General features: G+C 34.1%; 1 protein-coding gene across 3 annotated transcripts in view; it reads right to left on the reverse strand.

Annotated features, from left to right (window-relative positions):
* The window catches only part of LOC127155448 (ankyrin repeat and fibronectin type-III domain-containing protein 1), a 94,106-nt gene that overhangs the window by 16,697 nt on the left and 53,714 nt on the right, over window positions 1–23,695 (reverse strand). For all 3 annotated transcript variants that reach the window (XM_051097642.1, XM_051097641.1, XM_051097643.1), the window contains 7 exons: window positions 16,671–16,793; window positions 6,371–6,578; window positions 5,951–6,158; window positions 3,858–4,055; window positions 3,667–3,780; window positions 3,315–3,412; window positions 1,934–2,024 (listed from right to left, as the gene is read on the reverse strand). In XM_051097642.1, coding sequence (XP_050953599.1) covers window positions 1,934–2,024; window positions 3,315–3,412; window positions 3,667–3,780; window positions 3,858–4,055; window positions 5,951–6,158; window positions 6,371–6,578; window positions 16,671–16,793 — 1,040 coding nt within the window. The remainder of the gene's footprint in view (window positions 1–1,933; window positions 2,025–3,314; window positions 3,413–3,666; window positions 3,781–3,857; window positions 4,056–5,950; window positions 6,159–6,370; window positions 6,579–16,670; window positions 16,794–23,695) is intronic.

Here is a 23,695-nt window from a genome sequence, read left to right on the forward strand (position 1 = left end):
CAGGGCATTACTAGGAGGTTACTATAGTGTTCTGGGTGTTTCCTTGGTGATTTCTTATAGTAACTGGTGTTTGTCCATGCAAAAATTGCCAGAATGATGCTAACATGTTGCTATGCAGTTGTTACGTTGTTGTGGATGGTTTCCAGTGCATTGTTAGATGGTTGCTATGGTGTTATGGGTGGTTGCTAGGTGATTTCCTATGGTAAATGGTGTTTGCCCATTTAAACGTTGCCAGCACAATCCTAAGGTGTTGCTATGCAGTTGCTTGTGTGTTGTGGGGGGCTTCCAGGGCATTGCTTGGTGGTTACTATATTATTCTAGGTGTTTCCCTATGGTAACTGGTGTTTGCCTATGCAAAAATTGCCAGAACGACACTAAGGTGTTGCTGTGAAGTTGCTAAGGTGTTGTATATGGTTTCCACGGCATTGCTAGATGGTTGCTAGGTGATTTCCTATGGTAAATGGTGTTTGCCCATGTAAAACTTGTCAGCACAATGCTAAGGTGTTGCTATGCAGTTGTTGGGGTGTTACCAGGGCATTGGTAGGTGGTTTCTGTTTTTTCTTGGCTGGTTGTTAAGGTGTTCTGTGTGGTTGCTAGAGTGTTCCCAGGGGATTGCTTGGGTGTTGCTATGGCCTGTTACTAGGGTGTTCTTGGTAGTTGCTTAGTTTTGACTAGGGAGTTTAAGATTAGATTGATTTTCTAGGATACTGAAGGAGATTGCCTGGGCATTTTTTGGTGGTTGCTATGGTGTTGTGGGTGGTTGCTAAGGCGTAAATAAGGTGTGTTCTTGGTAGCTGCTAAGTTTTGACTAGGTGTTTGTGGTGGTTTAAGTTTAAGATTGATTTTGCTAGGGTACTGAAGGAGATTGCCTGGGCATTTTTTGGTGGTTGCTATGGTGTTGTGGGTGGTTTTCTGAGCAGTTGCTAAAGTGTTGAAGGACTAGGGTGTTCTAAGTTGTTGCTAAGGTGCTCAGGTAGTTACTAGGGTGTTGACAAACGATGCCAGGACAATGCTTGTGGCAATGGCTGTTACTAGGAGGTTGTAGAATGTAGTATTAAACGTGGTTGCTAAGGTGTTACTAAGGTGTTCTGACTGGTTGTTAGGGTGTTAAAAAAAGGTTGCCAGGGCATTGCTTTGTAGTTGCTATGTAAATGTTTACTACCAAACAAAAACTATGCAATTATGTAATGTTTGCATGCTAATCTGGCAGTAAGTCTTTTGGTATTGGCCTTGTATCCCTGAATCAGGCACACACACATTCTCAGCACGGTAAACAGGATGATGTTCTGACGGTGTGTTGGTTGCAGGCTGGTTCCTGAGGAAGCAGGGAAAACATGGACACTCTATTCCGGGAATGTCCAACACAGACCCTCTCTTCAGCCGGCTAACCTCACCATGAGCGTGTGTGTGTGCACGTGTGTTACGAAAGAGATAGAGTGAGTGGAAAAAAGGACGCAAACATCATGTAAATAAGAGAAATTGAGTTAAAATCATTTCTGCGTGCGGCCGTAAAACAGCGTGTGTATGTGAGCGTGAATTGTAGAGGGAGACAACAAGTGTGTGTGTGTGTGTGTGTGTGTGTGTGTGTGTGTGAGAGAGTGTGTTTGAGTTGGTGTATAAGAGCCGTTCTGTCTGCGACTTTACAGCTTCTCACAGACATGCAAATATTTCCAGAGGGAGTCGAAATGGAAAACACAAACACACACATTTAAATTAGCATGCTCAAAACACACACACACACTCGACGTAAAAGAGCCCTAAAATCTGTGGGAGAAAAGGAGGGCTTGTCCTCACGAACATAAAAATGAGGACACACGTACACACACACATACACAGTATATGTCATGCAACTTCTTAGAAGGCAAAACGTGACTAACATCTGTCCTGTTTGCTGTTGTTGAATGTGTGTGTGTGTGTGTGTGTGTGTACTCACTTGAGACTGTAGCACAAGCAGGTTCAGATATCTGAGGTGAACTCCATCCCTTCATGTTATATGCTGATACCTGGACATAACAGCATGTACCCTGAAACGAGAGACAGATCTGTGACTGATGCTGTATTTAACACAACCTTCTATTAAAAATATGATGTTTAATTCCTTAAGTTTTTTAGCCTGGTTCTCATAAGAGTACACTGAGATTTGTTTTGCACACTGCAGATAGTGTGACCCATTAAATATAACTATACATACATAAACAAAACAATAAAGTGTGGTAATACTATTATATTTTAAAATAAATAGGAAGTATAAAATAAAAATACAATTATTTTTTAGTAAACTTATATACTTATATATATATTATATTATATTATATTATATATATATATATATATATATATTTTTTTTTTTTTGTTTGTTCACTGTTGTTCTCTTACAAAACCAATGAAAACAATTTTAAAATTTTAAGTTTTAAATTGTAAAAGTTTTTTAAAAGTTTTAAAAGTTTTTGTTACTTGAAATTAAGTTTACATAAAATTAAATAAAATTATAAATACATGAAAAACTTAAACTTACAAATACTAAAAAAAATGAAATAAAATGTTGAAGTTCACTAAAAATAAATCAATTAATCTAATCTAGTCTATAAAAATAATTTAAAAAATGACAAAAGCACATAGCAAAATTACTAAAACACTGATAGTACATTAACATTGCTTAACACTTGTGCACGAGTTGCTAAAATTTTGTTTTTATAATCTTTCTCCAAAATATTCTACACTTCTAAAACACTTTTTTATTCCTTCTGACATACCAAAAGAAAATTAATATTAATCAATGAAATCTTATAAATTCAGAAATCATTTACTTGGCCTTCCTTCTGTTGACATTAAAAGAAATCTTTTAAGAAAAATGTGTATATAAATGTTTTATGATTGTACTACTTTACATGACTTCAAATAACACTTTTAAAATGAAGCTGTTGAAGGGGTAAATTAAAATAAAAAATAGCTTATTTTAGCTATTTTAATGCTTGCTTTGTCTTATTTTAAATAATTTTAAGTCATCTTGAGGACCCCTTGGAAGTCTGCTGAGGCTCTCTGGTGGTTAAGAACCACTGCTTTCATAAAACGTCTGTTCTTTCATTCATAAAACGTTCGATCATAAAACTAAAAATACATTTCTGCGTCAGTGATTCACAAAGATGAAGCGGGTCACAACTTTAATTTCAGATCGGATCACACAAAGCTATCAAACGGCTAAAATACAGTGCACAAGTTGTATGTTATGAATCTTTCTGGTGCTATTTAGTTTTTTTTGGAGCTGTACAGCTGTGGTAATATTGTTTGCGGTATGTTTTACTCCACATACTAACCGCTGGAAGTCCAGTGATGTCATAGTGGAGATGAGTCACGTCTTCAATGACCGTCTCACCCAGTAATGGAGTAAATGAAGGAACGCTGCTCCAGCTCACTGAGAAAAATAGAAGCAAGGAGTCATTCAGTAAATGCACAGACCGGGCTGCAATGACTAGTCAACTAGTTCTACCACCATGCCATGCTGTGTTTACAAGTCACGCATCATGTGGTTTCAACTGTGCTTGTTCAGTATGGTGAAACAAACTGTGTCCTGGTGCATTTGTGTGCTATTTGTTTTATATGGTAACCTGTGACTAGTCAGTGGTATCATCTAAATCAGCCCTAAATCAGGGGTTGGGGGTCACTCACCGCGGTATTTGGTAATAACCGCAGAGTTGTGACAGAGAGGCTCTTGAAAATAAACTCTGAGACTGGTGCTACTGCTGACGGACAGATGAACAACGCTGGGAGGCTCAGGAGGACCTGAAATCAACACAATCACACTTTAATTGTCACACATGGGTGCTGTAACCTCAGGGCGGGGTGTGTGTGTTGCTTACTGGCGTGTGTGTATCCCGTTTGCATGCGCTTGTAGAGGCGGAGCTTCCATTCCCACGTTTTTAACTGTCTCTCTCTGTTTGACTCCTCCCTCTCCCCAGGCTCCTCCCCCGTCACCTGGGCAACCAGCTCTGCTATGCGATGCTCCGCCTCTTGCACCAGCGAGGCCAGGTGAGCGGCTCTGCTTTCAAGACTTAGAACTAGAGAATAAATAAAAAAACACATTAAACAAATACCTGCAAACAAATAATGGAAAATAAACCTGAGTTTTGATTTTTCAAAATGTTTAACCCAGGAACAGAGTTTTAAGTTTTTTATTTGAAGAAAAAAAAGATAAGACAGCAAAGATGGCTTGTTTATTACTGGATTGTGTACAGTAATGTTTATGACCTTAATATTTTATTTGCATGTGTGGACGGCACTGAAACCCTTTTTATTTGATTAGTCAAACTAATTCCACTGAAAATTCCTCCTAAGGCTTCAAGCTATATTTATTCCCAATCATATAACTGTACAATCTACACTGTGCTTGTGTAAAGTTAAACTTCAGTAAAAATTATTTATAGATTTTACATGCGTGCTATAAAACTAAGTTATGAATGAGCCATGTTCACCACTCTAATATATTTAATAAGAAAACTGATTCAAATATCAAGAAGTGTTTCATATTTAAAGGTTTTATTTAATATTTTACCATATTGAAAATCTGAAAAACCCATTCAAAATGAGCTTGTACTCATTATTATTCAGAATTTTACATTTTTATGAAAACTTTTCCATAAAAATGCATTGCTTGAAAATAGTAATGGCAATAAAATCTTTTTTTAAATCAACATAAATTAAGTTGCGAACAGCAAATACTACTATGATAATTTACATGATTATTTAAAGTAAAATAATATTTTATAGTATAATTTTAGTTAAAATCACAGAAATAAGAATGAGACACTGTTTAAATAATGTTATAATTAAAATTACACCTCATGTTTTTTTTATGCAAATATAATATAATATAATATAATATAATAATACTGTGAATAAGAAACTGCTTAAATAATGTTATAATTAAAATTACACCTCATGTTTTTTATGCAAATATAATATAATATAATAATACTGTAAATGAGAAACTGCTGAAATAACGTTATAATTAAAATTACACTTCATGTTCTTTATGCAAATGTAATAATATAATATAATATAATATAATATAACATAATATAGCATAATATAATAATACTGTAAAATTCTATAATAAAATATAATGTGCATTATCATTATTATCATTAACTAATACTAAAACTAAGCTAGTAATATTTTTGTTATGTTCAATACAGCTGAAACAGACTAAAAATATAACTAGTCGTCCTAAACTAAATAATTTTTTTTACCTTTGCAACTAATTTAAATAAGTGAATTATTAGCTGGGAATAAAAATGTCATAAAAATAAATTAAAATGAAAGAGTAATATATATTTTAAAAACAATAAGATTAAAAAATTAAAAATTACAAAAGCACATAAAAATTGCATTGCTGCAATGTCAAAAAAAAAAGTATCAACATGAATTAAGTTCAGAGCAGCAAATACTACCATGATAATTTACAATATGATTATTTACAATAAAATAATACTTTATAGTATAATTTCATTTAAAAATACAGAAATAAGAATGAGAAACTGCTAAAATAATGTTATAATGCTAAATCTTAATGCTTACGCATCATGTTCTTCATGCATTTAATATAGAATAATATAATATAATAATATAATACTGTAAAATTACATAATAGAATATAATGTGCATATTTTTCTATATTAAATGAAATATTTGTATTATTTGATTTTTATAAGAAATATGACCTGGACATTCCCAAACATACCATATACAGTGGCAAAAAAACTGACATTATGTTTTGATCATTGGTGTTGCATACCATATCAAATTGCTGCTGCCGCCGTTTGATTGAAGCAATGAGCCACTACTGCTTTATTGTAATGTATAGCATGTGGCAAACATCTGTAGATGTATGGTTTATGATTCATAAAGTGGGGCTCGTGCTGCACGCGTTTGATCACAGGGAGCGTGTACTCACAGTGGGGACTCTCTTTGGCCCCGGCTCTCAGCAGAAGTTTGGCCATGGGGACGTTGTTGGTCATGATGGCGATGTCGAGCGGCAGCAGCCCTTCACTGTTGGGTGTGTTTAAGTCCAGCTCCTCCAGACTGAAGGTGTTCAGCAGGGACTCCACGACGTCCAGCTCCTGATGCTCCACGGCTTCAAACAGAGCCTCGTTTCCCTGGAACTAGATGTGCATGCATAGAAAAATGCATGCAAGCACATGCATGCATGAAGTATACCAATGCCATTTTTGACTGAATATGATTTTGGAGTTGCAATATGGTTAAAGCATCATCGGTTGTGATTGGTTGCTTTATAAGTCAAAATGCAATAGTCGTGCAAGGCTATTTTGGTTTCTGTTATTGCATAGTTCTTGTTGAAGTGTTTGCATCTCACCATGGTGGTTTTGTGCGAATGGTCCTTGTCTGACTGGCTCGGGAGCGTCGTATCATCCATAGCCAGGTTGGCTGTGCGGAATTTTCCAGACAGGTTTCTGTAAAGGCGTCGCGCGGCGCTTGGCGGAGACGAACATGACGTGCTGGAGTATTTACGTGGAATCAGAGGATGAGGGTCTGGAATCTGTTGAGTCATTTTGGATTCGGCCCTGAAAAAGAAATTAAATCTGGGAATTTACGTGGAATAAAAAGAGATGCTGTCAGCACTGTCATCAGGACAATTACTAATAATGCAAAACTTTTATTGCTTTCTTTAAATGTTCATATTTCGTGTGGAAAATGTATATAGTATATTTAAAAACAAAAAATACACCATTTAATATTTCAGTAAGACAGGTTCAATTTGTTAACATTAGTTAATTATTTTAGATAACACAAACTAATAATTAAAAATAATTTATACAAAGACATTTATTACATTTATTAATCTAAGATAATGTTGATTTCAACATATATTAATAATTTGTTAACATTATTAAAATTAAAAGTTGACAAACTTAGTAAAGATACAGTTAATTAACATTAAGAAAGAAAAAGTATACTAACAATTACTTGCTAATTGGTCAAATAAATTTGTCCTTACTGTAAACACTTTTAAATAAATGTAATATATAATAAATTATAAAAAAATTTTAAAAAGTAAATTTTAAAACAAAAATTTACTAACAATAAAAATAAGTTCATACAATTTTTTAAAATTACAGCTGAGGTCAAAAGTTAACACACACCTTGCAGAATCTGCAAAATGTTAATTATTTTACTAAAATAAGAGAGATCATACAAAATGCATGTATTTTTTTATTAGTACAAACATGAATAAGATATTGCTCATTAAGAGCTGGGGGTAAAAGGGTAAATGTAACTTGTTTTGTTTTTTGGGAAACATGTAAGTATCTTCTGTGGCTTCTTAAGGGCAGTACTAAATTAAAAAATATATATGATATATAGGCAAAATTAGAAAAAAAAAAAAAAATACACATCTTCATTCTGTTCAAAGTTTTCACCCCCGGCTCTAAATGCATCGTTTTTCCTTCTGGAGCATCAGTAAGTGTTTAAACCTTCTGTAATAGTTGCATATGAGTCCCTCAGTTGTCCTCAGTGTGAAAAAATGGATCTTAAAATCATACAGTCATTGTTGGAAAGGGTTCAAATACACAAAAATGCTGAAAATCCAAAGAATTTGTGGGACCTGAAATATTTTTCTGGATTTTTTTCTCATAAACAACTATCACTAAACAACAAAAAAAACAGCTGTGGATCATAAAAAAAAAAATAATAAATTCAACAATTATTTTATTTTCTGAACATTTTTTATGTGAAATATCTTATTCAGGTCAGTACTAAATAAAAAAAAACATGTATTTCCCTTTTATTTTATTAAAATAATTAACATTTTGCAGATTCTGCAAGGTGTATGTAAACTTTTGACCTCATCTGTAAATACACATTGAATGAAGTTTATTTTTCAAAATTTCCCTTCAATGCAAGTAAATTAGTGAGGTTTAGACTTAAAAAAAAAATAATAAAATAAAATTGCCAATAGACTAAGAATGGAAAAGACTAAAAGTAAACTTTTAATAATTAGTAGCTAAAAAACCCATATTGACATGTATACTCTGATATGAAAATTCATTCACATGAGAGGGGCTTTTGGAAATTTGGAAAGAGAACAAAGCGCTCCAAGAACTACAACTGTCAGAAATGCTCTCGCATTAGGACGGCGCGTCGTGCGCGTCGGATACACGCAGCCAGAAACAGGCAAACACCTCCGAGTGCTCTGATAATAACGCGGTTATTTTAACGGGCAGGTATGTGCTGTGTGCAGATAAAAGTGGGTATATTTGTGGCAGGCCGGATCAGTTTCAAAGGCGGCTGATCTCCGGGCTTAAAGTTTCTCCTCTTGTGCCGAACACACGGGCTGTCGAGCGAACGGCGCGCGCACTCACATGAAAGACTAGCAGATGAAAGAACGAGGGATAAAGAGAGAAAGACAAAAGAAACAGGGACACCACATGTTAACACAGCCGTCTCAGCACCCCATCAGACGAATAGTGATAGAATAGAACAGACACACACACACACACACAACACATAGTTTCCCACCACACAACTACTGTGAGGTCCAAACGTCTCAGAGACCACACGGACAACCCGGGATTCCAAATCTGAAACTTGTGAAATTTTGAAACATTCTAAAACAAAGACAATTGTAACAATTCCGTAAGCTGATCATGTGACTCTTTGAGCAGACAGTCAGATTGTATCTTCCACTGAATCTCACAATTTTTTTTAATTCTAACATATTTGTAATTCAAAATGCTATTCATTTAAAAAATGCATGGATTGCACTGTGCACAGCAACACGCACTTATTCACAACAGTCAAGTTGGGGGCAAAAGTGCTCAAATATCTGGGGATTGTGTCTGGCATCACATCAAAAGGCAAAGCAAAATTTAGCACGCAAATACGAGCACATTTAACACGTCCAGTAAGTCAAGGCTAAATGAGAATAGGCCATAGTATGGAAAATTTAGTGAGTAATGCCTCCGTCTAAGAATAATAGCCATTGAGAACAGTAGGCGCATATAAACACATGCAATCCCGCACACATGTGCATGTGTTGAGCTCACTGATGGTAAGAGATTACTCTTTACCGTTTCCCCGAACACATGTTCACATTTACCTCAGAGATCAAACTCTGCCCGATAGCACCGCTAATGTGGCCGCTAAATTATCCGCTTTGTTTCACGTGAGACAATGATAAAAGCCGGAGAGTATTTCTGTCACTCGTTTTTAGATCTGATGTTGCTATACAGAAAATAAGTGACAACGGGAATGTTCTGTGCTTTCTTAATCATGTTCCTGGGCTTATTCTGCACAATTCACCGGTGCATATTATTAGAGAAGCAAAAAGTCATATTTCATTTAAAAAAAAAAAGAAAGTAAAGCTTGCTGTTCCTCTGAAATGATTTTCCATTGAGGTCATTCAGGCCATTCAGTAATGTTAACCAATAGGCAAATGGCTATTTAGTCATCATTTAAGCAAATGTGCATTAGATCACGGAAATAAGTCAATTTTATACATAACAGGTAAACGCTGACAGCAAGAACAAAGATAAGCAATGCACTTAATTTTTAGTATTGCACAGTTGTTAATTTGATTGAGATCACTTGCCTTTTTTCTCAAATTTTAATATACTTTCAGTCAAAGTTTGGTTCAGGCTTTACCGAAGAATTTTTATTTAAAATTTGATAACACTTTACAATAAGGTCTCATTTGGTAACATTAATGCATTAACTGACATGAAATAGCAATGCACAACTTATTTTTACAGCATGTATTAACTGATGTTAACAGATACAACTTTTGATTTTAAAAAGCAACCACTGATTTTAGTAAATGCTGAACTTAATTTTAACTAAGTATTGTTCATGTTAACTAATGAAGTTAACTAATGCTCACAAATGAATTCTTATTGTAAAGTGGAACCAAAATGTTCTATTGAAATTTTACTAAAATTCTTTTTATTGAAGAATTCTGCTTTGTAAAAAATTCTTGCTGCAATTAGTTATGACATGTTAAAATTTGACATTAGAGTAAGTAATTATTCAACTTTAAAAAGTAAAAAAGTGTTCATGCATGACTTGAAATTTTAAGCTTAGTTAACTTCAGTTAAGTTAGATAGGTAGTGGATTTAGTTATCTCAACAAATGTTAAGTTGTTACAACTAACTGCAGCAGCATTTTTACAGTGTTTGAAATTCCTATAGAAAAAATAAATGGAAAAAAGATTTTATTTACTATTACTTTGAACTCTTTTGACAACAGCAAAACATATGACAGTTATGGAAGCCTGTTTTCGCCACTGAATAAAAATAAAAAAGGTTAACTGTGTATTTTATCTCACAATTCTTTTTTTCCTCAGAATTGTGAGAGATAAACTCACAATTGCCAGTAATAAAGACGCAATTCAAGATATAAACTCACAATTCTGACTTTTTTCTCATAATTATAAGTTCATATTTCACAATTTTGACTTTTTTCTCAGAATTGTCAGATATAAACTCGCAATTGCCAGTTTTTAAGTCAGAATAAAGACGCAGTTGTGAAAAATTAAGTCAGAATTGTCAGATATAAACTCACAGTTTGGAATTTTTTCCAGAATTGCAAGTTTATATTTCACAATTTTGACTTTTTCTCAGAACTGTGAGATATAAACTTACAAATGCCAGTTATAAAGTTAGAATAAAGTCACAATTCAAGATACAAACTCACAATTCTGACTTTTTTCTCATAATTTTGAGTTTATATCTTGAAATGTTGGCCTTTTTCTGTGAATTGTAAGATATAAACTCACAATTGTCAGTTATAAAGTCAGAATAAATGTACAATTCTGAGACATAAAGTCAGAATTGTGAGATATAAACTTACAATTCTGACTTTTTTCTCATAATTATTGATCATATTTCGCAATTTTGACTTTTTCTTAGAATTGTGAGATGTAAACTTGCAATTGCCAGTTATAAAGTCAGAATAAAGTCGCATTTCAATATATAAACTCACAATTCTGACTTTTTTATCATAATTCTGAGTTTATATCTTGCCATTTTGACCTTTTTCTCTGAATTGTGAGATGTAAACTTGAAATTGCCAGTTATAAAGTCAGAATAAAGTCGCAACACAAAATATAAACTCACAATTCAGACTTTTTTTCTCAGAAATGAGTTTACATTGCAATTTTGACTTCGTAATGTAATTGCGACTTATTGCGAGTCAGAATTGCGAGTCATAAATGAATTCTGAGAAGATATCAGTAATTTTTTCCCCTGAAAAAAAGGATTTTATAACTCGCAACTGCAAGTTTATATCTCACAATTCTGAAAAAATAGCCAGAACTGTGACTCACATTACACAATTCTCACATTATAACTAACAAAAACGAGTTTGTATCTCACAATCCTGAGAAAAAAAGAATTGTGGGATGCAAAGACAAAAAAACTTGTTTTATTTTATTATTCAGTGGCGAAAACGGGACTCCACAGACGGTAGATGATGCATCTTCAAACAAGAAAAAATACAAAATAGTGCAAGATTATCAGTTTGGTTATTTAGCACTTAATTCAGACTTTATTTAAAAATGTAGAATCTAAATTCTAAAGATCTTTGATATTACGTTGCATTCATAAAATGATCACAACTGCAAAACAATTGCAATAGCAGTTCACATTTTCTGACTTAACGTTGTTCAATTCAGTTGTATTATATTCAATTAAGATCATCTTATTTGGTTAACTCTAACATGGAACAAAGTAAAAAAAGTATAAATTTAGAGATTCGTGTTTGATTTCAGAAACCTGCGTAGATTTTACGTCGATACATGACGCTACAATAACAATGAATGGATGTGTGCGAGAAACTCCAGTCAAAGTAACAGATATTCTTCCACGTCGTCATCAATCAAAGAAAACTCTGGTGACATTCGGAATGTTTTACGACAAATGCGCAGAGAGCGGACGGGACAACGTCTCTCTGTCTTTTAGAGTAGAGCTGGCTATAATAGACGGAAAGGGGGCAGAGGGACTCCTCTCCGAGGGTTATATGTGGCTTCGAGAAGGAGAGTCTGAAATTTGATTCTTGGCACCAGACAGACTGCAGTCCGACCAGCCAAATTTTGGAGGGGGAGTGTGTGTGACAGTAAGCAACAGGAGGGGGGCAGCGAGGACAGTATTACCGATTAGTGTGTGTGTGTTACTAGGGTCAACAGAACCCGTCTCTCTCTCTTTCTCTCTTGTATACTTCAGGCCTAGTGGAGCCAGTCTAACCCTTCGACCTCTCACACACACAATGGGGAATCAAAGCTAATCAGTTGATTCCCTCGCCGTTTGAAAGACACGCCGACAGGTTTGCATGTCACCACAAAGATCTTCAGCATGCAATCGTGCTTCACCAATCAGAATCTCACAAGAACGAATCTCGCATTTCACCTCAAACTCAACAGACAAAAAATAAGATATTATGTTTTGCATAATCAAAGCATATTTTTAAGAATTTGCCATTATTTTAATGACAATTAAGCAAATACTTTCATTAGTATAATGCATATGGATGATTTACTTCTCAGTAGTGATTCTTATAATAAATTCTCATAATACAGGTCAACAGGATATGAATTTTAACTATTAGATCTCATCACACTCATCACACAGTTGATTAATCACAGTATATTAAGACTCTGAAATGTTGTTGAAATATATGCAAATGATGCATTAGAGAATTAAATATGCACTAATTTGCATACATTTCCAGAATATCTCTTTTCAAAATAAAAAAATAGGAAAATAGATTTTCACTGTGTATTTAGGAATACATAAAAAATTATATATTTAATATATATAATTATAAAAAAAAATAGCTATATATTATATATATATATTATAATTTATATATATTATAAATAATTATTTATTTTATTTTTGGTGAAAATAATTTTTTCTGGTTTTATTTTATATATATATATATATATATATTTATACAGTATATATATGTATGATGATTGAAATCCACACGCATAACAAATTGGTTAAATCAACACTCAAATGTGTATTTAGGATGTCATTTTTCCAAAAGCTGACAAAATTGTAAAAAAAAAAAATAATAATTACAAAAAAAATAAATGTAATCAATTTAAAAAGCAAAACTGACCTCAAAATTTAACAGTGCATGAAAAAACACTTATTTGTCCTGCCATATATATATATATATATATATATATATATACATATATATATTTTTTTAAATCACATTAATATAATAAAACAGTAAATTTTCTGCAACAATAAAAATAAATAAAAGGATGTCTGACTGCAAAACAAAAACCTTAAAAAAAGTCATTACGCAAAATGCAATTTGTTTAATTTGAATACAAATAATAATAATAATAAAAAAGCAAAATTAACCTCAAACTTGAACAGCACATGAATTTTTTTTTTTTTTTTATTTATAGATTTAGATATCTATCTATCGATCTATCTATTTATATATGGGCTATATATATATATATATATATATATATATATATATATGGGCTATATATATGGGCTATATATATATATATATATATATATATCATTAGAATAATAAAAAAGGAAATTTTTTAATAAAAGAATGTCTGATTGCAAAACAAAAACTTCCAAAAAAATTGTAATTTTCATTAAGCAAAATGCAATTTCTTTCATTTGAATGCGGTGTGAAATGCGTTTCGTGAGATTCGCCCCTTGCATGCATGCGTGCCGCTTTGACGGCATTAGAACAGGAGCGAGTTTGTTTAACGCAGTAAAGCCGTGGTCTTTTCCCATCACGCGTGCGTCTGCGCGTTTGCGTGTTTCTGCCGCGGGCGTATGCGTTCTAATCCGCTCAGATTAAGAGATTAACCGCGGGAGTATTTGTGTGCATGCGGCGGTATGCGCGTGTGTTGTCGCAGTAGTAGTCGCTCCCCTGTGAGAGTGTTTGCTGTGTGGAGTTCAACTGCCCGCCACCTGTTCTCCCCCCACCCCAGGGGGCAAATCTCTCTAATTCTGATGAGCAGAGACAGAAGACCGTCGCCATGGGGATGTTCCGCAGGGGGACGAGACGCGCATGTGAGCGCGGGATCAATCAATGTATGAATGCGTGCGCGCCGATGTGTCTTTGTGCGTCGGCCCCGTACGTGTGTGTGTGACGTTAGGCCCGTCTAAGAGGCTCTGGCGACAGACAGCTCGGCGTGCAGGAGGTGACAGGGAGTCTGCGTGAGTCTCTGCACGGTCCCGAAAACAGGGGGGCCCAGCCCGCATCGCGCCCAGCCAGGGTGGCTACATCCTGGGGACACGCCGGGCCGAGACTCCCCGGAGTTATATGCGTCTCTGGAGCCCGGCTCCCAATCTGCCATATGCCACGGCCCAGATGCGGCCGATGATACGCACCTCTTCTCATGGGCGAACAAAAGCACATAAACCCGTAGTTCGGGAATATAAAAGTGCAGGTTTACAATGTGATGATACCTTTTAACTATTTTACTCCTTTAAGTGATAGTTTAGCCCCAAATTTTGTCATTACTTACCCAACCTCAAGTTGTTTCAAACCAGTTTGAGTTTCTTTCTTCTGTTGAATGTAAAAGAAGATATTCTGGAGAATGTAAGGAAACAGAGTTCCACGGTATGAAAAAAAAAATCCTATGGAAGTCAATGGGTACCACCAACCAAAAAAAAAAAAATACTTCAAAATATCTTCTACAATATCTTCTTTTACATTCAACAGCTGTAAGAAACCTTTCATTTTAAAAATTGCTTGTAAATTTCTCATTATGCACAAGTTTTGTATATGTTTTTGAACTGACTGGTCATACGCCTCATTCTGGAGTGAAAAAAGCATTATTTATGGATAAATTTGGCAATGTTTACTCAAAAACTGAGGTGTATAAGCTCAGATTAATGAGGTCTATGATTAATCAGTTCTAAAAAGAAATGCAAAACCTATGCTAACTGACTATAAGTTGAATTATAAGTTAAATAAGTTGACAATATTAAGTTCAATATTTGGCAATTATAAAGCATAATTGTGCATTCATTCAAGCAATTTTTCATTCATTCAAGCGAGTCATTTTTGACCACCAGTAGTGTGACACGGTGAGAAAAAAAATTACAAAAAGTATCCAGTTTATTTGCAGAAAATCTCTCTCTCTCTCTCTCTATATATATATATATATATATATATATTTTTTTTTTTTTTCAAATTTATGCTTGATAATTTGTATATTTTTTTTAATTAATAATAATAATCATTTAAATAAATTTATATAATTATTAATATAATTAATAAAAAAAACATTTTTTAATTTTTTTATAAATATAATATAATATAATATTTTTATAAATATATTATAGCATATAAGAAGTATATACAGTGCTGTCCAGAAGTTTGGGATAAGTAAGGTTTTTAATATTTTCAAAGTAGTCTCTTGTGCTCATCAAGGGTGCATATATTGTATATATATAGTGAAATAATATTTCAATTTAAAATATCTATTTTTTTATGTGAATATATTGTACATTTGAATTTATTCCTGTGATCAAAGCTGAATTTTCAGCATCATTACTCCAGTCTTCAGTGTCACATGACCCTTCAGAAATCATTCTAATATGCTGATTTATTATTAATATTGGAAACAGTTGTGCTGATTAATATGTTTTAGAACCTGTGATACTTTAATTAGGATATTTGGTGAATACAAGGTTGAAAAGAACAGCGTTTTTTCAAAATAGAAATCGTTTGTAACACACTACACACTATCAAAAATTTGGGGCCAGTATTTTTTTTTAAAGAAATTAATATTTTTATTCAACAAGGGTGTGTTAAAATGATCAAATGTGATAGCAAAGACTTATATTGTTAGAAATGATTTCTATTTTGAAGAAATGCTGCTTTTTTTATTAATCAAAGAATCCTGAAAAAGGTATCACAGGTCATTTTTTTTTAGCTGCACTACAGTTTTTTTCTGTATTTTTGATAAAATAAATAATAAATAAAGAAATGCAGCCTTAGATGAGACTTTAAACATTAAAAGTCTAAAAACAGTAAACTATATTATTGACCAGTTCTTAACATAATGTTGAATATATAAAGTATGCTTTTATTTTAAGAATAATTAAAATAATTTTACTTTAAATTAACTATAAGGCATGAAAACATTAAGCTATTTTAAACGTTAACATCATGATTTTGTGTAAAGCTGCTTTGAAATTATGAGTAATGAGAAAAACGCTACGCATATCTAACATAATGGTATTCTTTAAAGTATTTTAAAGCACTAATTTAAGAATTGTGTTTCCAAAATGAGTAATTGTGGTCAAGGTTTGGTGATTTTTCAGTTTTTTTAAAAAAAGGCAGAGAGATTTGAGTGCCTTTAAAATGGTGTGCATGTCAGAAAAAGCTCCCAAGAAAAGCATGTTGGAAGTGAGTCAGATTTGTGAGTTTTGGACACGCATAAGCCGTGACAGACGGGGAGGGTGGAGAGCAGAGAGACAGTCAGAGCTGGAGTCATGATGTCTGTAGAGATGAGCCGAGGAAAAACTTTGGGTAACTAGCAGCGTTCAGAGCCAACATGGCTCCTCTGGCATCGTTTGAGTCAACCTCTCTCAAACTGGTTTTTAGCTGACTGATTTATAGAAAACATAGACTGAGGCTGATTTGGTGTGATGTAAATGTACCAGTCTACGCTGAGAGAGCGCCTCCTGTAGGCCGGAGGTCTGGATGACAGACTCCTGTCCTCCTTGCAGTGTTTGTCCTTCAAAGAGAGTCTCTGGGTGAACTTCACGATCCCAGACTCAGTCCTGAGAAACACAAACATACAAAAATAGCACGATTACTGTAATCCATCCACTGATTTACTCAATGTTTCCCTAAAAATACACACACACGCGCGCCGCCTGAGAGCAGTCCAGAGTTTTACCAGACATTTTCCGTCATAATGTTCCATCATGTTTCATGTGTATAAATATTTAATCTTCAATTATAAACAAGTAGTACAATTAATTTAGGTGATTTCAGCGTCACTTTTTCTACAACTTTTGTATATAAATGTATATATGTATATAAAAAAAATAAAAATATAATAATAAAATGGAACACTATCTTATATTGTATATTGTATATGTTTATTATATATATATATATATATATATATATATATATATATATAAAACACAAAAATCAATAATAATTATAATAATTATTAAATCAATAATAATAATAATAATAATAATAATAATAATAATATAAACGTATTATATTGTGTATATAAAAATATATATATATATATATATATATATATATATATAAAAATCTAATAATAATAATTATTATTAGTATAATAATAATAATAATAATAATAATAATAATAATACGGACAATAATAAATAAAAATATGGATAATGATGATAAAACAAATAATAAATATAGATAAAATTTAACAACAATAAATGAATGCACGAAACATCTTTTCATTGTTTTACTTTTTTCAAAATTCAAAAATGTTGTTCATTTCCTGATTTTCAATTTTTTTCCAATAGTCCACAGTTTTACCAAATATTTTTCATCATAATGTTCCATCATGTTTAATGTGCATAAATATTGCATCGTTAATTACAAACAAATAATATGACTTTATTATCACTTAAAAAAAAAAAAAAAAAAAAGTGAACTTTTGGTTAAATAAAAAACAATTAACCAAAATGAAAAAGAAAAAATCTTGAAAATAAACATATTTAATAATAACAGAATTTAGTAGTAATAATTATTATTATAAATAAATGAATGAATAAATAAATGTCGATAATATAACAAATAAATAAATGTGGCTAATATAAAAATAACTAAATAAACAATTGTGGATAAATAAATAAATAAATAAATGTGAATAACATAACAAATAAATAAATAAATAAATAAATGTGGATAATAAACAAATAAATATGAATAATATAACAAATAATAATGTGGATTTCATTGCTTTACATCTGTCAAAATCCAGGTTTTATCCAGGTTTTCATTTTTTTTTTTTCTCTCATTTGTATGTATATATAGACCATATATATATAGACCAACTGTATATTTTTAAAAAGGTTGCATTTTAAAAAGCTTGGAAGGAAAATATGTCTAATTGTCAAGAAAATAATGCCATAATAAGATGACCAGGAAACGTTTTTTATCTTATGTAAGAGGGATTGCATGTGTTGAATTTTTCGTCTCATTAGCAACAGTGTCGTCACAACAGCAGCAGCGGACGCTATATGCAGATCCGTGCGTGTAAGGCTGACAGCGCTGTAAATGCGTGAATGAACGACCCTGCAATCGCTTAATGACAAACAAGTCAACAAGTGCGACTGAAGAATGTTTAAACAGTCAAGGACAAGGTCAGCGGGAGAGCGGCAGTGCCAGCGCCGTCCCGAGCGCTCATGCCACGGAGCGCTGACCGCATCCGTATTTCTAGAGGGAATGTTCCTAGATAGAAGCCGTTTGGGAATAAGACAGGAAGAAGGACAGCGGGATGAATCTGATTCCGCCGGCAGCTGTTCTGGATGACACTGCTCTCGGTTGGGGTCCCATGTGCTGATGTAATGCCATTAGAAGATTTCTTACAGTAGGAAGGCCTGAGTGATGACATCACCTCCTTCAAGAGCACACACGCGCCGTACGGACACGGACGCACAAACGCCGGTATAAAAATAAATGCCAAACATAAACACGGCACAAGTCAACGCTTAATTCGTATGCGCTTTTAGACATGATTGAGAGCACGAGAGGGAGAGAGAGAGAAGATCTGTTTCAAAAGTCAGCTGCGCAAAGCATTCTGGGATTGCTTTCATTATGAAGAATACATTGTGGAATGTGTCCAAAAACTCAGAAAAAAATATTTAGGCTTAAATTTATAATTTATGTATTTGAACTGCATATGACATTTCCATGTGTTTTGGTTATGCATGCAAATAGTTATTTCATTTACGTATGATTGACAAATATGCATCACATTAAATTAATTAGTTTGTAAAACTCTAATCCAGTTGGATGGAATTTTGACAATTTTCAAAGTGTTTTTTAAGTGAAGGCAGTACTATCTCTGTGCCGTCTAGGTAGGCGTCTCACTAGGTTTTGGAGCGGAGCTGGAGAGCGAGGGAGAGACGAGCGTCTGCCGTGTTGTTTGATGTTGACGGCGCTGCAGCCAGCGCACAGATCCAGCGCTTCGGCCCAGGCTGCTCATTAGACAAGCATATAAATACCAAACACACACAGTATTAAACAGCAGTGCCAGCGCAGACAGAAACTGGTTAGTTACGGCTAAAATAAAAGCTCTCCGTACCTAACATCAAATGTGTTGTGACGTTATTCCACTTAAAGTCTTTGACCCTCGCAAACACACACACACGTTAGCACTGGGGTTTGTGTGTTACTTTCAAAGAACTAAAATCATCATTAAAGTGACTGAGAATAGAAGAATCAACTTAATTTTCAAATCATGAGTGTGAATTTAGTTGGAATCAATCGCACCCCTCATAGGATGTTTAACTGGCATTTAAATTTGAGTGACAGAAGCAGGAATTTACTGAATTCACAATTTAACAACATTCAACATCAGTGATGCATTCTGGGAAATGAAGCATTCTTCCAAGCAGATCCAAAAAAACTGATTTATTAGATCTATCCATCTATCTATTCACCTATCCATCCATCCATCTAACCATTCGTCTATCCTTCTGTCCATCCATTCATCTGTCTATTATCTATCTATCCATCGGTCCATCTGTCTATCCATCCATCCATTTGTCTATCTATCCATCTGTATATCTAGCCATCTATCCATCCATCCCTACATCCACCCATTCGTCAATACCTCATCTATCCATTCATCTATTCGTCTATCTGTCCATCCATCCAACCATCTATCCATCATCCATCCATCCATCTATTCATCCAAATATTCATCTATCTATCTATCTGTCTATCTTTCCACTTGTTTATTCATCTATCATCCATCCATCGGTCCGTCTATCTATCCATCCATCCGTCTATCCCTCCATCCATTTGTCTATCCATCCATTCATCCATCCATCATTCATCCATCCATCTATCTTTCCACTTGTTTATCCATTTGTCATCCATCCATCCATCCATACATCCAATTGTCTATCCATCCGTCCATCCATCCATCCATGTCTATCCATCCGTCCATCCATTTTTCTATCCACCTAACCATCCATCCATTCATCTATCCATCCATCCATGTCTATCCATCCATCCGTCCATCCATTCATCCATCAATCTATTCATCCATTTGTCTATCCATCCATCCATTCATCCATCTATCCATTCATCCATTTGTCTATCCATCCATTCATCCATCCATCCATCTATCCATCCATTCATCTATCCATCCATCCGTCCGTCTGTCCATCCATCCATCTGTCAATTTGTCTTTCTATCCATCTGTCTGTCATCCATCTATCCATTCATCCATCTGCCCGTCCATCCATCCATTCATTCGTCTTTCTACCCACCTGTCTATCTATCCATCTATCCATCCATCCATCCATCTGTCTGTCTGTCTTTCCATCATTCATCTGTCCATCCATCCATCTATCCATTCATCCATCCGTCCATCCATCCATCCATTCGTCTTTCTATCCATCTGTCTATCCATCCATCCATCCATCCATCCATCCATCTGTCTATCCATCCATCCATCCATCAATCCATCCGTCTATCTATCCATCTATCTATCCCTCTATCCACTTGCCTATCCATCTGTCCTTCCATCCATTTGTCTATCCATCCATCCATCTATCCTGTCTCTAGTTGAAAATACAGTTAAATGAATGTCTTGGAATTCTTCCTTGCATTTAAATTGGAATTGCAATTCTAAATATTGATCAAATCCAGGATCTAAATTGGAATTTAAAAGGCATTGGCAATTCAGTTTTAAACGAATATGATATTATGACTACTGATCAACAGCCTGTGTATTCAAAAAGTCATTTCAGAAGTGGAAACTTGGTATATTTTTGATTATAAAGAAAAACACACGTACATCAACACCTAACACAGCTATAAACAAAATCTCGTACACACACTTCATGATTCATGTTCCCAGAACTCCAAAATAAAAGTGGCTTCTCTAGAGGGCCACCTACTCAACCCGTCTCTCTCTCTCTTTCTCTCTCTGTGGTTATTGCGGAATGCCGTAATGGACCGAAAGCGTCTCCCATCTTGTCGTTCCGTCCAGAATCCCACAATTCCACAAGGCGTCAAGATTCCAATCAGAGTGGAGACGGCCATCACTGTGATTATTTATGCTGGAGCGGATCACGAGCGTGTGAACGTGTCATACATTTATAGACGCAAACCACACATGCACACGGTAACACACAACAGCGTGTGTTTGTGAGGAAGCTCTCCGAGCCGGTGGTTTCCGCTGTGTCATCTCCGTACCTACAACCAGACCTGTGGCCAAACGTGTGCATACGCCTGTGTGCGAGAGAACGAGAAAAACGAGAACGGAAAAGACGATGCCACACGCACACATACAAATGAGTGAGATGCCAGGCGATGTTTTCGCGGGAAAGTTCCTCTGGCAGGGCTTTATTGAGGTGTGTGTGTGTGTGTGTGTGTGTCTGGCGCGGCACTGTTGGGGAACCGTCAGACTTTTCATGGCCAAACCACATCAAAGACGCAAACCACAACGCCAGCCCCTCCACACACACACGGCTGAGTCAACCTTTACACATACACACATTAACCACAAAACCAAACACTGAAACATGCACACTTATTAAAGTTATTAGACTGTCTATGTGAAAAATGCTTATGTGGGTCAGAGAGAGAGAGACAGAGAGACATACGGACACTGCTGCCGTATATCATTCATGCTAATTCATTTGATTTTCTCCCTTCAGTTCTGCAACCCACAAGAACTAGTCTTACAACTTAAGGTTTATGTGATTTGTTCACAATTGGTTGCTAGACGTTCAAACGCGAGACCGCAAATGGTTACAGCGATGCATTTTATTTCTCGCTAATTCAGTTCCTTCACTGATTGCGTGCGCTTAGTGCACACAAAAACAAAGTGATTGGTTGGATTTAACTTCTGAGCACAAGGCCACACAGGTTTCATTTTGTCTGCCCAACTGGAAAGTCTTCCAAAGTTTGCCAACTTAGTCCGAGACACTTGGTAGCAAGTAAACCACATGTTCGTGAACATATTTCAAACGTGTATTTCAAAGCTATGTTCAAAAAAAGACTCTGTCTACACACATTTTTAGTCAAAAAAATGGAAGAAAAAAAGTGATTGACATTTAATCAGATTAAAAGATGATTTATGGAACATACGTGACAGGTCTCAATTTTTTTTTTTTTTTTTGTTAATTTAAGAAGTTAATACTTTTATTCAGCAAGGATGCATTACATTGATCAAAATTGAGAGTAAAGTTACAGTGTCACAAAGGATTTCTATTTCAAATAAATGTTGCTCTTCTGCACTTTTTATTCATCAAAGATAAATTGTTGGGTTTGGATGGTTTTCACTAAATTAACTGGTTTTAGCCTTTTTGCAAAATCAGCTGGGTTTTAGCTGTTTTTTGTTAAATTAGCTGGTTTTAGTTAGTACTTAGCTGTTTTTGCTAAATCATCTGGTTTTAGCCTTTCTGCTAATTCAGCAGTTTTTTTAGCTGTTTTTTGGTTAAATTAGTTGGTATTAGTTGGTTTTAGTTAGTACTTAGCTTAGTAAATCAGCTGGTTTTAGTGGGGTTTTAGCAGTTTTTGCTAATTCAGCTGGGTTTTAGCTGTTTTTTGTTAAATTAGCTGTTTTTAGTTGGTTTTGACTGGATTTGATTTGATAAATTTGCTAGTTTTAACGTGTTCTAGCTGTTTTTTCTAAATCAGCTGGTTTTAGCCTTTTTGCTAATTCAGCTGGTTTTTAGCTAGCTTTTAGCTAGCTGAAATTAGCTGGTTTTAGTTGGTTTTGACTGTTTTTTAACAGTTTTTTGCATAAACAGCTAGTTTTTAGCTGTTTATTTCTAAATTAACTGGTTTTAGCTGGTTTTTAACTGCTTTCATTCGCTAAATTAGCTGGTTTTAGCTGTTTTTGCTGAATCATCTGGTTTTAGCCTTTTTGCTAATTTAGCTGGTTTTTAGCTGGTTTTTGTTTTAGCTGGTTTTAGTTGGTTTTGACTAGTTTTAATTTGTTAAATCAGCTGGGTTTAGCTGGGGTTTTTTTTAGCAGTTTTTGCTAATTCAGTTGGTTTTGACTGGTTTTAGCTGGGGTTTTTTTTTAGCTGTTTTTGTTATTTTTAAATCAACTGATTTTAACTGGTTTTTAACTGTTTTAATTTGCAAAATTAGCTGTTTTTAGCTGGTTTAATAGGTTTTTAATTGTTTTCTTTGTGTGAAATCAACTAGTTTTAGCTGTCATGCTATCTATCTATCTATCTATCTGGCTGGCTTTTAAAAATACTAAATTAAAACTTTTAAAAATACTGTCTAAAAAAAAAAAAATTCTGGCTAGGCTTTTTCAAGCCAACTTAAAGTTTGTTTACGAAATTTAATCTAATTTAAAATATATTCACACATAATATTTCACAATTTTACAGTATTTTTGTTAATATAAATGCAGTAGATAAATTTTTTTTAACATTTAAAACTTTTGAACAGTAGTATATTTAATTACTGTCAGTTTGATGAAATT

The sequence above is a fragment of the Labeo rohita genome, chromosome 24 (genome assembly GCF_022985175.1).
Source record: "Labeo rohita strain BAU-BD-2019 chromosome 24, IGBB_LRoh.1.0, whole genome shotgun sequence".
NCBI classification, from domain to species: Eukaryota; Metazoa; Chordata; class Actinopteri; order Cypriniformes; family Cyprinidae; genus Labeo; species Labeo rohita.